The 12,437-nt window shown below is 37.5% G+C and overlaps 3 protein-coding genes across 4 annotated transcripts; 2 read left to right on the top strand and 1 right to left on the bottom strand.

Annotated features, from left to right (window-relative positions):
- Positions 1-51: 51 nt before the first annotated feature.
- LOC108575717 (prion-like-(Q/N-rich) domain-bearing protein 25) lies at positions 52-1,597 on the top strand. Its single transcript, XM_017938600.1, has 6 exons — positions 52-396; positions 523-660; positions 745-873; positions 947-1,090; positions 1,194-1,310; positions 1,388-1,597. The coding sequence occupies exons 1-6, from the start codon at positions 330-332 to the stop codon at positions 1,441-1,443; spliced, it is 651 nt and encodes a 216-aa protein (XP_017794089.1). The 5' UTR covers positions 52-329; the 3' UTR covers positions 1,444-1,597.
- Positions 1,598-2,658: 1,061 nt separating this feature from the next.
- LOC108575774 (39S ribosomal protein L51, mitochondrial) lies at positions 2,659-3,365 on the top strand. Its single transcript, XM_017938670.1, has 2 exons — positions 2,659-2,697; positions 2,879-3,365. Exon 2 carries the CDS (start codon positions 2,880-2,882, stop codon positions 3,363-3,365), a length of 486 nt encoding a protein of 161 aa, XP_017794159.1. The 5' UTR covers positions 2,659-2,697; position 2,879.
- An 880-nt stretch (positions 3,366-4,245) lies between these two features.
- LOC108575520 (dipeptidyl peptidase 9) lies at positions 4,246-7,918 on the bottom strand. 2 transcript variants are annotated; one of them, XM_017938345.1, is made up of 11 exons: positions 7,736-7,760; positions 7,385-7,641; positions 7,147-7,281; positions 6,905-7,067; positions 6,573-6,814; positions 6,182-6,493; positions 5,818-6,104; positions 5,402-5,730; positions 5,083-5,334; positions 4,727-4,999; positions 4,246-4,624 (listed from the first exon to the last, which is right to left on the bottom strand). In XM_017938345.1, exons 2-11 carry the CDS (start codon positions 7,558-7,560, stop codon positions 4,277-4,279), a joined length of 2,517 nt encoding a protein of 838 aa, XP_017793834.1. In that variant the 5' UTR covers positions 7,561-7,641; positions 7,736-7,760; the 3' UTR covers positions 4,246-4,276. The 2 variants fall into 2 exon arrangements, with proteins under 2 accessions (XP_017793834.1, XP_017793830.1); XM_017938341.1 differs by having other exon boundaries at positions 7,385-7,918.
- Positions 7,919-12,437: the final 4,519 nt, after the last annotated feature.

Raw genomic sequence — 12,437 nt, 5'->3', positions numbered from 1 at the left:
ACCGGACACCACCAACGATGAACGTTCGATCGCATCTGTCCGCAAGTTTCCCTGCTCGAATCGCTGTTAACTCTCTAAAAGATCTGATTACTTCAAAGTCTTTCCTTCGTTTTACTATGGAAGCGGTGAAACATTTAAAAAGCGGGCCGATAGCACGCTTGTCGACGAACAAGCCTCCTGAATCATACTCTCGGATATATCACAGATAAGTAAAAAGATAACGCGATTATCGCAGGCGGGCGTGTATTGCGTTATTTCCTAGCAAGACGTTACCATCGAACACCATTTACCAAGACGTACACCATTTTTCCGTTACCATCGATACCAAAATGAACCAACAAATTTTCAAGTTTCTTCTGTTCTTCGCTGCATTCGGATCCCTTTCGTGCTTCGAACGTGAGTAGAAAATATTGGAAAATTTTGCTGCGTCGTGCATCTCACGGACCAGAATCGTTCGATTGAAAACATGATAAAATCGATTCGTTTTCTTTTTCTTTTTCATTCTCCTGTTCTCGAACATAGAATATGGGAGCGCAAAGATCGGCGAGAGATGCGAAAGAGACCGTAATTGCATTCAGCATGCATATTGTCGTGTACAAATGACATGTCTATGTAATCAGTATTACTCCCCTACTTTTGACATGTCGATGTGCATCGCCAGTGAGTATATGCCTTTACAAAATCTATCTGCCTATCGACGATCAATTACCAAATATTTCTTCGTCGAACTGATGATTATAATAGGTGCTGGATTGAGTTGCACGGACGATTTTGCATGCAGCACAATGGCAAATGCAGAGTGTAGACAAGGTGTCTGCGCCTGCAAGGATTCCTATATATTAGACATAAATAATTCTTCGAATTGTATCAGTAGTGAGTAATAGATGTGATCAATGACGAAATTTCTACCTACTTACGTATTGATTTTGCATACTTTGTGTTTTAGAGCCATCAAAGATGGGCGATCATTGCCAAAGGACCGACGAGTGTCAGGACGCACTTGGTCGTGCCATGTGCATCAATAACCGTTGTCAATGCATTTCATCTTACCATTTTGTCAATGAAACGGCAAAATGCATTCAAACACGACGTATGACCAATCCAATTCTTCGTTTCTATTAAATAACTTATCGTTAGATGTAAATGAATCGTACCTAGAGATAATTTGGACAATTGTTGGGCGACATTTTCAGTTTTGTACAACACGTGCTTGATGGATTACGAATGTAGAGGCTTCAATAATGAAAATGTCCTCGAATGTAGGAACGGTGAATGTGTTTGTAAGGAAGGAGAAGCGACTTGTAACAAAGGTTAATTAGAATTAATTGTACGTCGCAATCTAATTCGGTGAAGTCAACTTTACGATGATCCTCTCTTTTTCTTTTAGGTTCCACTCTCGCGGCCGCTGGAATTCTCGTCATACTTTTACTTTTTATACACTGACCACCTGTTTTCATCAGAGGAACAAAGAAATTTCATTTCTTTGGTAAAATCTTGGTAATTTTCTAATTAATGCAAACAATCGCGGAATAATGACGAAAAATTCAGAAATTCTTTTTTACTTGTCAATACAATCGAGGATAAAATACTATTATTTATGTACGTTGAATTTGAAAATTATACTAAAATTGTAACTTGTTTAATTTTACATGAAAATAACTAAAAATGGTTTTCGATCATGCGAATATTACGTACTTTAAAATATTTTAAATGGTAGGCAAAAATAGTTCATTCTCCTATTTCGCGCCAAACGAAAACGAGTGTACTGCACATGACCGATTGAATATTCTTTCAACGGTTCCAATTCAAACGGAACGCGCGATACGTGCTTAAGTTCAATTGTGAAATCTAATTTGATTGTAATTATTATTCGATCGATTAAATATTCCCATGATTTGTCATATAAGACATAAAACAGATGTATGTTTTAACAATGTGAATAAATGTTGCCTGGTGTTGCGAGTAAAAGTGAAAATGCAAGTGTTTTACTGGCTGTCGCCTATTACTTTTCGATTGCTACATTTAACATTACTTGCACCGAAGAAACATTAACAATTCTAAGCTGTGGATACCAAGTACATGGTCATTGTTCTATAATCGGTGACTCGCATACTAAATTAATGTCATTATGTGCATAATGACATCAGTATTATAGGCTTTTCTGCGGCTATTGTTATTCTCTTGAACTTTACTTTTCAACATAGACTAGGAATTCTTCATATTTTACAACTTCGATAAAACTTTTCAGGTTTAGGAGAAATATCGTATGATTCTAATTACATAGAACTATCTTGATGCTTATTTTTGAATTATATATTTTTTTTTAACTAATTTCATCAACCTATTCTTTTTCTTTAACTTCATCACAAAATTGTTAAAGTTTGGAATAATATTAATTTTATATTCTTCAAGAAATATAATAATGTATTTTGGTCGTAAGGAAATATGATTGGTTGTCAATTTTAAATTGAAACATCAGTGACACATGCGATCGTGTTATATGCATATGTACATTTCTCGCTTAGTGTGGCGAGTTTCGTTTCGAACTCTACTGCATTTTCATTTACAGTGACGTCTATTTGAGGTTATAGATAACAAAATATAATTTGCAACTTCATGTATCAATTTGAATGAAATTTTAAATGATAAATTTCGTATAACAACATTAAATTTACTCGTTTGTATAGCATATTAAAGGTAAATTTTTCAAGTTATATGTAATTGATAGAAAATAAGGTTAGGTTAGCCATTAAACATTGCGTAGAATTAATTAGAGAAGCCGATTTTATCCAGAAAAGAAAATATTTTGTCAACATATACAAAATGATAATATTCAGACAATTATTATACACTAACAAGATTAATTATAAATCTTTAGCATGTCGTGGTTTATGAATACTATACGCAGAACAGTCAATCCTTGGATACCACAAGTAACATCTGTAAGATTTCGCTATCATGCAGACAAAATAGCGAAAGGTCCACTTCTAAGACGTTATGGTTATAGAGATCCTATAGATATGAAAGGACTTTTACCTCGTAATAGTGATGAAAGGTTACCCATGCCAATTTACAGACCACGCGATGCTTGGTCTCCCAAGAGAGCATTGTTTGGTCAGAATGATTATATTGATATCTTAGGATCTGAGGATCTTCACCCAACTAGAATTTTATACAATATACCATCTTGGCTAAGAGGTGTAAGTGGTAATGAATATCAAGTATTACTGAGAAAACATAAAATGTTGCAGCATGGTATTTTCCCAATAGCAAGACCAACTAAATGGAAAGAATTAAAGAAAAGGATCAAATATTTGTACAAATACTTGAACAGAAAAACCAAAACTTATAATAGCAAACAATAATGTACATTTATGTAAGAAAATATAATTATATATTAGAATAATGCGAATATAGTCCATCTTTATTTTGATAATATTCAAGTCCTTGGATATATGTGTGTATGTAATAACAGTAGACACTGTAACAAAATATAAAATAACGAATTTATTTATTAACGAATAATCGTTTGTCCAATATATGATTTATTTGCAAATGTGGAATATAGTGGAAATACTTTTTTCACCTTAAATACTTACTGTCGGTGCCTATTGTAAAAACGTGAATGATTGCTTGCTTATATATACACACACAGTCAAGCGTACAATTCGGATAGCCACGAGATGAGATACATTTTTGACTATGAATATATATATATCTTGTGTAAGTACAATTGAAAGAAAATTCTAAAAAGATTAATACAGATCTAACGATCCTTATGTATATCTATGTACAAAGAAATTGCGAGTATTGTCCATTTTCTTACAAAAGTAACAATAAATCTTACAGTTGTAAAGCTTTATAATAGCTCGTTGAAGGGATGTAAATTGCTGTGGTGTTTAATATAACATATTTCGTGATAGATGTGTGCTCGATTGTGTTACCAATATATTACTCACGTACAGTCCCTTTATATTTTTATAAACGGAAAAAAGTAGTATTCCCCATAAATATACAGAGAATCTCGAAATGATGTTTTATTGTAAATTGTTTGTTGTAAAATTATAATACTGCTTAAGATTTCAGACTTTCCATAGAAAACATAAGATTCGCGTTAGGCAAACACCATCCCGAACATGAAGGACACGAAGAACAATTTTTAATTCGTTTAATCTATGTACACAAAACGTAATGGCAGTCAATGAAATTGTTAAGATCTTATTTTAACCAGCATTTTTTCGCTGTAACTGTATATACTATAATAATAGTAATGAACTTATAAATGATTTTGTAAGAATGATAGCAGCGTAGTTTCGTAATGTTTACTAGCATCCAGACTTCTGAGACTATGTCTTTCATTAGGGTAAACTTGTAGTTGATATGGTTTCCCAGATTTGACGAGGGCATTGATCAATTGACTGGTATGGAAAAAGTGTACATTTTCATCGATAAGTCCATGAATGATCAATAGCCTGTTCTCTTCATCGGGAAACTTATCTACGTATGTTAAAATTGAACCAGCCATATATCCGTGAGGATTATCTTGGGGCAAATCCATGTATCGTTCGGTGTATCCAGTGTCGTAAAAATTCCAGGAAGTAACAGGTGCACCGGCGATCGCTAACTGAGAATAGCAGATTTCATCGAATATACACGAAAAAATGGAATATTGATGGAATGGAATGGAATTGAATGAAATTGAATGAAATGGAAGGAGAAAAATTACCTTAAATATTTCTGGGCACTGTATTAGGCCCATAAGACTTAAATACCCCCCGTATGACCATCCATGAATCGCTACACGATTTAAATCAATGTAACCGGTAGTTTCTGCTAACCACTTTAGTACTTCGACTTGATCATTCAACTCGACAGTTCCCATTCTATGTTGCAAATAGCTTTCAAATGTTAAGCCTCTGTGATGTGAACCGCGAGAATCGATTAATATGACACAATATCCTTGAGCAGCCAACATGTGCATTCTTAAATGCCTCATTCCCTGAAATATATGGCAAATTTAGCGAATTCAGCTAAACGAACAAAATTTCCTTCGTATTACTACTATACTTTCGAAATGCTCACTTTAAACGTGTTCGATACTAATTGTACTTCAGGACCACCGTACACATTTAATATCGTCGGATATTTGACACCGGTGTGAAAATTATGGGGTTTAAAGATCATTGAGTAAACAGCTTCGCCAGATGATATTTTATGAGTATAAATTTCCGGGGCAAATAATTCGGATTCAGGGGCGGATGGTTCTAACAAATAACCCACAGGTGTTAAAGATATACTTTCTACGGTCCAATCTGATTGCGATATTTTAAATACCTAAAAAACATTAACTATCACGAAAAATTGTTCAATCTTACATTTTTCGTAAGAGGATTAATCGTACTTGACAAGTAGGTAACGTTTTGATGGAGCTATAAACAGTCACTAGCATTGTGCATTCCTTATTAAAATATATACTATTGTGACTGTAGCCCGGTCTTGTGAGTAATCTTATTTCTAATGGCCGACGAAGAGATACAGCATAAACATGCTGCTCCAATGGACCCTCACGTAAACCACAGAAATAAACAATGGAGTTCACCTCGTCCACCCACAATCTTTTACCCAACACTTCCCAATCTCCTTGGGTCAAAGCAACTTTAGAAGTAACTCGAGGTTGCAAAAAAATACTATCCATTTTATCCAAAGGCTCTTCCACTTCGTTATTTAAACCTACAAGAAAAACATGGGGAAAAAACCGTGGCGCTGAATTTCAATTATATACGATTAATTACTACGAAGATCATTTGCTACTTTTACCAGCTATACTAGATGTAATCAGATACAGATGTCTATAATTCGATTCTTCGCTACCCCATAGAAATTTAACTTCTGTTGGGTCATCGGATGGCAAAAAATAGAGGAGATCATTTACGTTTATCCAAATTGAACTCTGTTCGGAATATATCACTTGAACACTCGCCGAGGAGGGAGTAAAATGATTTTCCGAATTGTAAACGTTCGACGGTGGTTCGGAAAAATTATCTATCGATAATAAACCTAACTCGAGCTTTTGCTGCTTTCTGTCCAACAACTGGACCCAAACGCTAAATTTGTATAAGACTGTATTATAGAAGTGAACATTGGAAATACACATGACAAATGCGAAACATTTCTCACTTACTATTGCGCATCGGGAGTCCATCCTGCTCTTACCATATATTCCATCCATGGGAACATAATATGCAATGGATATTGAAGTTCTAATATTTCAATGTCAACAATTTCTAACGTTTCTGTTAATCGAAATTGTACCATCTTAAGATTACTCTTAGCGTTGGGAGTACCAGCTCTAGGAAACCTGAATTCATCTATTTCTTCAAAATTTGATGTTGACGGAAAACAAAATATATTTACATCACTCTCATCGACTTCTTCGTACACTATTCTATAAATACCGTCGCTGGATTTTGGCTGCCACCAATAGCCACTATACCTAAATAAAATAGTTGGATTAGAAAAAATGAATACATATGTTTATACATCATCATTATCATCTTTATAATACTATAAACCTAGTAAACTCTTCTTGCATCACATAAGAAGGAGTGCCAGCAGTGAGAGGATCGTCTGCTAAACTTCTGCCGCCATTTCTCGCGTGTGTTAATCTTACGGAAGAACCTGTTATACTATGAGACAGATACAAATCGCCCGAGCATGTATGAGCAATTAACGCATTATTCCATGGACAAATTTGCGGACATAATTTCGCGCCTGATGTCGATGTCCGAATTTCAGATGGAAAAAGAGGTCCAGCCTGTAATACATATGTATTTTTATACATAAATGTTTCTATTGTTCCATCATCTTAATTACACAAAGATAATAGGAATGTTTGAAAATGTACCATAAACCCTGTGTCTATACATTGATAAAGGCTGCTTGCAGCTGGAAAAACTAATTTCCCACTGTCCAAATGAATCTCATAGCTAGTGATACCCCACGTAGCTAGTCTTTTTCTTTCCCATAGCAGCTGTTCTTCTCTGGATAATCGTTTGGTACTGGATACTCTGGGAAGAAACATTGCCATTGTTATATTGTTAAATTAGAAAAAATGGCTTGGTCTGTTTCAGTGAAGTATTATGTTACGTTTGAAAATTGGCTTCTATAACAGGTTGCCAGTGTAGACGGTAGCCATTAGCATGATCCGAATGTGCAATGTCCACATAGAGTAATGTAGTTTCCCATCCATTGCTAGGGCTACTAAGAAAATATATTCTGGTCCTGGGGGAAAGGGAAATATGCATGGTTTAATTAGGATATTTGATAAAAACTAATAATATTCTGGAGCGAAAAGAGGTTACGTTGTTTCAGGAACGTTTCTTACCGTCCATCTGGTAGAGATCGAAACGTGATAGATCCAGGAACAGATCCAACCGATACTCCGGATAATTTTCTCCGTAGATCACTGACAACACCTCTCAAATCGGACCAACTTCTTCGCGTGGTGGTGACCGTGGTGTCAGACAAGGTCCGGTCGCCCACTTCGTTGCAAATCTCCATGTTTTTCCGTCCTTACCTCCGTTTCTCATAAGTCATTTATCGAAAGGGCAACACTTTGGAACGATCATGTCAATGAATTTGCTAAAAGCAGTATCGTGCCGCTGTGAATTCCACGAAATCTGCGATAGCTGTGCATACAGTTTATTCTTAGGTTATGTCCGTGGACGGTTCTCACTTTCACCTTCTCCCCAAACTCGGCCTCTCCCTTCTCTTGTCAAGCCGCGACATTAATGTCGCGATATTGTGACCGCAAACGCCTCGATCCGTTTTCGTGGACGAGAAACCGCTGATAAAAATTCTCAACGAGCAGGTTGCAATTGGCCAGTGTGACAACTTTGTCTTCGTTGTTAGTAGTCAGAAGTCGACACCCATTGTCACGGGGAGGTACACGTGAGGCCAGATACGTACATACGCTATATGTATGTCATGAGAGCGGGGGAGATAACGAGATCTTCTCTTTTTATCACCTTTTCTCCGACAAGCCTGTATGGCTCCTCTTACCTTGACAGAAAGTAATTGTAAAAATAACTAAGCAAAGAAGTCTCGATTTTCTTGGAGTTTCCTATTCTAGTTAATCTTCTCCCTCGTAGATTGAAAACCGTTTCTTTTCCTTCGCTCTTATTCGCGCGAGGCGTACAACGCGCGGATTCCCTAATGCCAGCGGTTCTCAATAATAGTAGTTGTCGGTGAAGTTCCTTTCAATGGGAATAATCATTTGCCGTTCGATAAATATCTCTTCGTTAACTAGTCTCATTGTATCAATGACACAACGTATGTACTTCCTGTTTGCGCATTTTCCATGGATTTTTCTCACATGAATATGCAGCTGGTCATTTAACAGTTTCATGGTATCGCAAAGAAGTGTATGTTATTGTTTTTGTGAGCTTTCATTTTCCTTAAATTAAAGGGAATTTTAACGTATACAATATATACACAAGACTACAATCTCGATCTGCGATTTTCTACTAGAAAACAACGACAATTCTAATGTAAACGACATTTTCAGAACATACGAGAGCTAATTATCAGGAAATAGTTTGCCTTGAATTTTCCCGAGACTTAACTTACGGTTCTGGTGATCATGTACGTATCGATGCTAAAATATTCAATATTTCACTCCTTCAGGACCCCCCTTTTACTTCTTACACCGTCCTGAATATTTTTTTTTTACATCCAGCCGTTGTATCTAGTGTTCGAAGTCGAAAATTTTTTAACCATACTCCGCAAAATAATAAATCGCTTAACAAACCTATACACAATGTTTTATCTTATTTCTTAATGAATCCTTTGGTGTTATCTTAAATCAAAAGTTTCAAGATAGTATAGAAAGTAATTGCACGTTTAATTTTGCTTGCAGAAACGAAAATATGTTTGGATATTTAAGAGTTCCGGTATGTTTCTTAGCGCGTGAACAATTTCTAAAGGGTTCCCCGAAGTTTGATTTACTTTCAATGGAAAAAATTAAGAAGAATTGGTCGGTAAGTGCATTAATTATTGTGATTGCAATTTTATGGCAGAGAGAGAGGAACAAGTTTCTATGAAATATCCTGAAATTAGTATGATAATTACTACTTTCATTACAAGCGTAGTGAAAATTTCATATCCGTCAATTTGTAATTGTAACTATTTACAACGGGCGACTGTTAATGCATAGTGAATACTTCCACATCTCGTAATCGCTTTCTAGTTCTCTTTTTCTTTTAGAGAGAACGTTCTTTAAGCGGCATTAAAATAAGATAATTCCTCGTAACCGCAAAAGAAAGAAAAAGAAAAGGAGAGAATATAAAGTCGAGGTTTTATCGTATTTGCAACACGCTACATTTATTTGAACAGTACACGTGTGTGTAACCGGCATTTCCAAAAATAGTTTCATACATTCGTCGAGAGACTTATAGCGTTGGAAAATGATAAAGAGGGTTTTTATTCGGTTCGATTTCCGAAAAGGTTTCTCTTTACCTACATGTACACGTATATATGCACTGTGCAAAGCTGGTAAGTTGGCAGTCGGGACGGCAGAGGGACAAGGAGAGTAAGACGTTCGCTCTACGTTTGATGCTCAAGGTCACGTGACGGATTAATAAATATGACCGATTCGACCAATAATAAAAATGCGTGTGAACCGACTGTGTGAGTGTGTCCGCTACACCGATGAGACCCGCATTCCTTCCGTCTGTCAACTTACCAGCTCTGCACAGTACACATCCTTAATGTTCGATTCGTTTAGTCGGAGCAGCATTTCTTCCTTTTCGTGCATACGTAGAGAACGCAAACTTTCCCGTTTGGCGCGGAACGCGATAAAAGTTCGCATAAATATAGAATGCATCGATGTACATGTAAACATAGGCCCGTAAGATGGAGAGGCTGGCTGACTAGTTACGCCACGTAACTACTGCATAACTACTATTATACTTTGATTAAAATCTCCTCTCCATTTGGAGGTGTATCGAATGTTTAAATACCGCGGCATTGATTTTGCGTTTATTTTGCAAAAGGAAAGTAGGCAACGAAGGGATGCATTCGAGTTTTGTCAGGTTGATAACCTGGCCAGGGACACCCCCGTTACAAAAGCTGCTGGAGAATCAAACCGAGTCAGTGCAGAACAGTATAGAATCAATTACGTATCCATGTTATCGATATCGTAAGCATAAGGCCATTGGGTGAAAGGCGAAAAGAGAGTCAAACTTTGATACGCCTCCGTTCACGATCTTAACGTTTCCCTAACGTACGGCACCAATTTACAACATCTTAGAAACATGTGAGAAAGGGACTGGAAGCTTTCCCCTAAAAAGCTCGAATCTTCAATGACTACGAGCTTTGATCTTTAATTAAACGAATGCAAAAGTTAATCGAGGTAAAAGCGCAATTTGAAATGCAAGATACACTCAAAAGAAACGGCGCTGGCGGCCCTAAGCCGAAGATACGAGTAATTTCGCTGCCCCTTCTTCGCCTGCTGCAGGATCAAATGTCGCATGTATCTCGGAGATAGCCGACACGTAGGCGCAATGTCGTACGCTCTTTCTTTTTTTCATCCATTTTTTCTGGTAATAGACTAAAGAGCTGGAAAATTTTGCGTCATTCAAGACATTTCGTAGCATGTGATTCCGCGTAATTTTCCGCGTAAAGACAGAGGGAAAATATCCGAGAAAGAACAGAACAGTCGACCTGTGGGCATCAAAGATTTAAGCTCCATATCTCTTTACCCCGTCATTCGCCCTTTGCTCTCGTGCTCGCACGAGTAGAGTGCCTCTTGCCTATCCTCCTTTTTCCCCACCCTTGTCTCGGCTCCACCGAACGGGTCAACTATTTATCAGCAGTCTGAAACAAGTTACTGCGAATGTGCATTTCGGTGGAGTAGAAGCCCCCTCCACGTCCGGCCGTTTCCCCATAAATGTTTGAAAAATACCAAGCAAACTAGCCTGCTCCTCACAGGAACAAGTTTCAAACTATCGATAAAGAAAATAATTTTCTATTTTCTGTCAAATTCAAATATTAGTCATCAAGCCACGATTTTATCGTTCGCACATGCTTTATTACTTCGTAGTTTGGCTGGTGGATTCGTTAGTTATAATGCGAGACAAGCTTCCGGTATACTTTATTCGTTCAACTCTATTCCTTTTTTCCCCCCCGTGAAATTTGTTTCTCGCTAGTTATATAACGCAGCAGATTTATATTGAATTCTTCGGCGGCGGCCAAGTGATAAATAAATCCGGCCTAGGTCGACGTTCATCGAATACTAGATGGGCGTTTTTCCATGTTCCCATGAAAAGACACTGAATCTGTGACGGATGTTAGAGATCTGGTGGGTAACCACCACTTTTATGAATTGCTCCACTTGCTCCTTAAGCTAATACCGTTCCGTAAACCGAGGCTACTTACGGCCATCGATCCGTTTAAGCGATGCATTTTTATGCCTAGCTAAAGTAGGCACCAATACACCCGGGTAAAAATACCAATAACGATCGACCGATACTGTTTAAATTGTCTTGATACGAATAAATCGGTTGTTGGGTATAGCTTCGCGCGTTCGAAACTTTTATTGTGTTTTACTCCATTCGATTATTTCGATTAAATTAATACAGAATTTTCACTTACCTTCGTGACCGTAATTCACGCAGCTATAACATTGAAACACAGCTTCCTCGGTGGTCGTGATGGCCACGTGTATTTTCCACCAGACGGAAGATAAATAAATAAAAATCATTAGCCAGGATCGTGGGATCGCGTGACCGCGTTTCACCTCGCGACGCTGTTTCTCCATCACATGGTTACAGGGGAGAGGAAAAATCGGAGGAAAGATGGGAAAGTATGTATTTTCTTCTTTTCTAAACGATTTTTCTTTCACGTTTCCGTCGATTCAGACCGTATGTGTGTCAATTACGAAAAATAAAACACGAGGAAACCGTATCATCCGTATAATGGATCCATTTTCCTCTCGTCCACGCGACAGTGTCGTCAGGGTTGGATGAAATAGGGGATGGAAAAAGGCACACGATACGTATATCGGTAAGTCGGAGAGGAGGCGAAAGGAGCGCGAGGCACGGAAGATGCGTGTAAATGTCCTTTGCTCCCTCGACTCGCATCTTTAGGGTGAAAATATGCCTGGCTGTCTCCGCGTATTGCCTCGCTCCGTGTGTTGTTGCAATATTACCCCATGGAGTCGGATATAAACGCACGGCACGAAATTGTGCTATCGAATGACGACGGGCATCATTTTTCGAATGGCTTCGATCGCTGACCAAAAATCAGACAGCTTCATTGATATAGAAAAATTCAACTATATCAAAAGTATTTCTCGCAGTGATGCGATCATGAGGAGAGCGGTAAAATGCCATCCACCGAGGCAAGAAAGCTCGACGAAATTTATTCACCGAGGGATG

This window comes from Habropoda laboriosa, unplaced genomic scaffold (assembly GCF_001263275.1).
Source record: "Habropoda laboriosa isolate 0110345459 unplaced genomic scaffold, ASM126327v1 scaffold18, whole genome shotgun sequence".
Taxonomy (NCBI): domain Eukaryota; kingdom Metazoa; phylum Arthropoda; class Insecta; order Hymenoptera; family Apidae; genus Habropoda; species Habropoda laboriosa.
The sequence above is the reverse complement of the archived record's forward strand: the minus strand, read 5'-3'. Positions and strand labels throughout refer to the sequence as shown.

Bases quoted from the DNA above. Each gene is read 5' to 3' on its own strand.
- LOC108575717 (XM_017938600.1), top strand. From the start codon at position 330: ATGAACCAACAAATTTTCAAGTTTCTTCTGTTCTTCGCTGCATTCGGA. The intron at 397-522 runs GTGAGTAGAAAA...TCTCGAACATAG, and splicing joins ATCCCTTTCGTGCTTCGAAC to AATATGGGAGCGCAAAGATC. The intron at 1,091-1,193 runs GTATGACCAATC...CGACATTTTCAG, and splicing joins AAAATGCATTCAAACACGAC to TTTTGTACAACACGTGCTTG.
- LOC108575774 (XM_017938670.1), top strand. From the start codon at position 2,880: ATGTCGTGGTTTATGAATACTATACGCAGAACAGTCAATCCTTGGATA.
- LOC108575520 (XM_017938341.1), bottom strand. From the start codon at position 7,560: ATGGAGATTTGCAACGAAGTGGGCGACCGGACCTTGTCTGACACCACG. The intron at 5,000-5,082 runs GTGAGCATTTCG...CATATATTTCAG, and splicing joins TAGTATCGAACACGTTTAAA to GGAATGAGGCATTTAAGAAT. The intron at 4,625-4,726 runs GTAATTTTTCTC...TGCTATTCTCAG, and splicing joins AGTGCCCAGAAATATTTAAG to TTAGCGATCGCCGGTGCACC.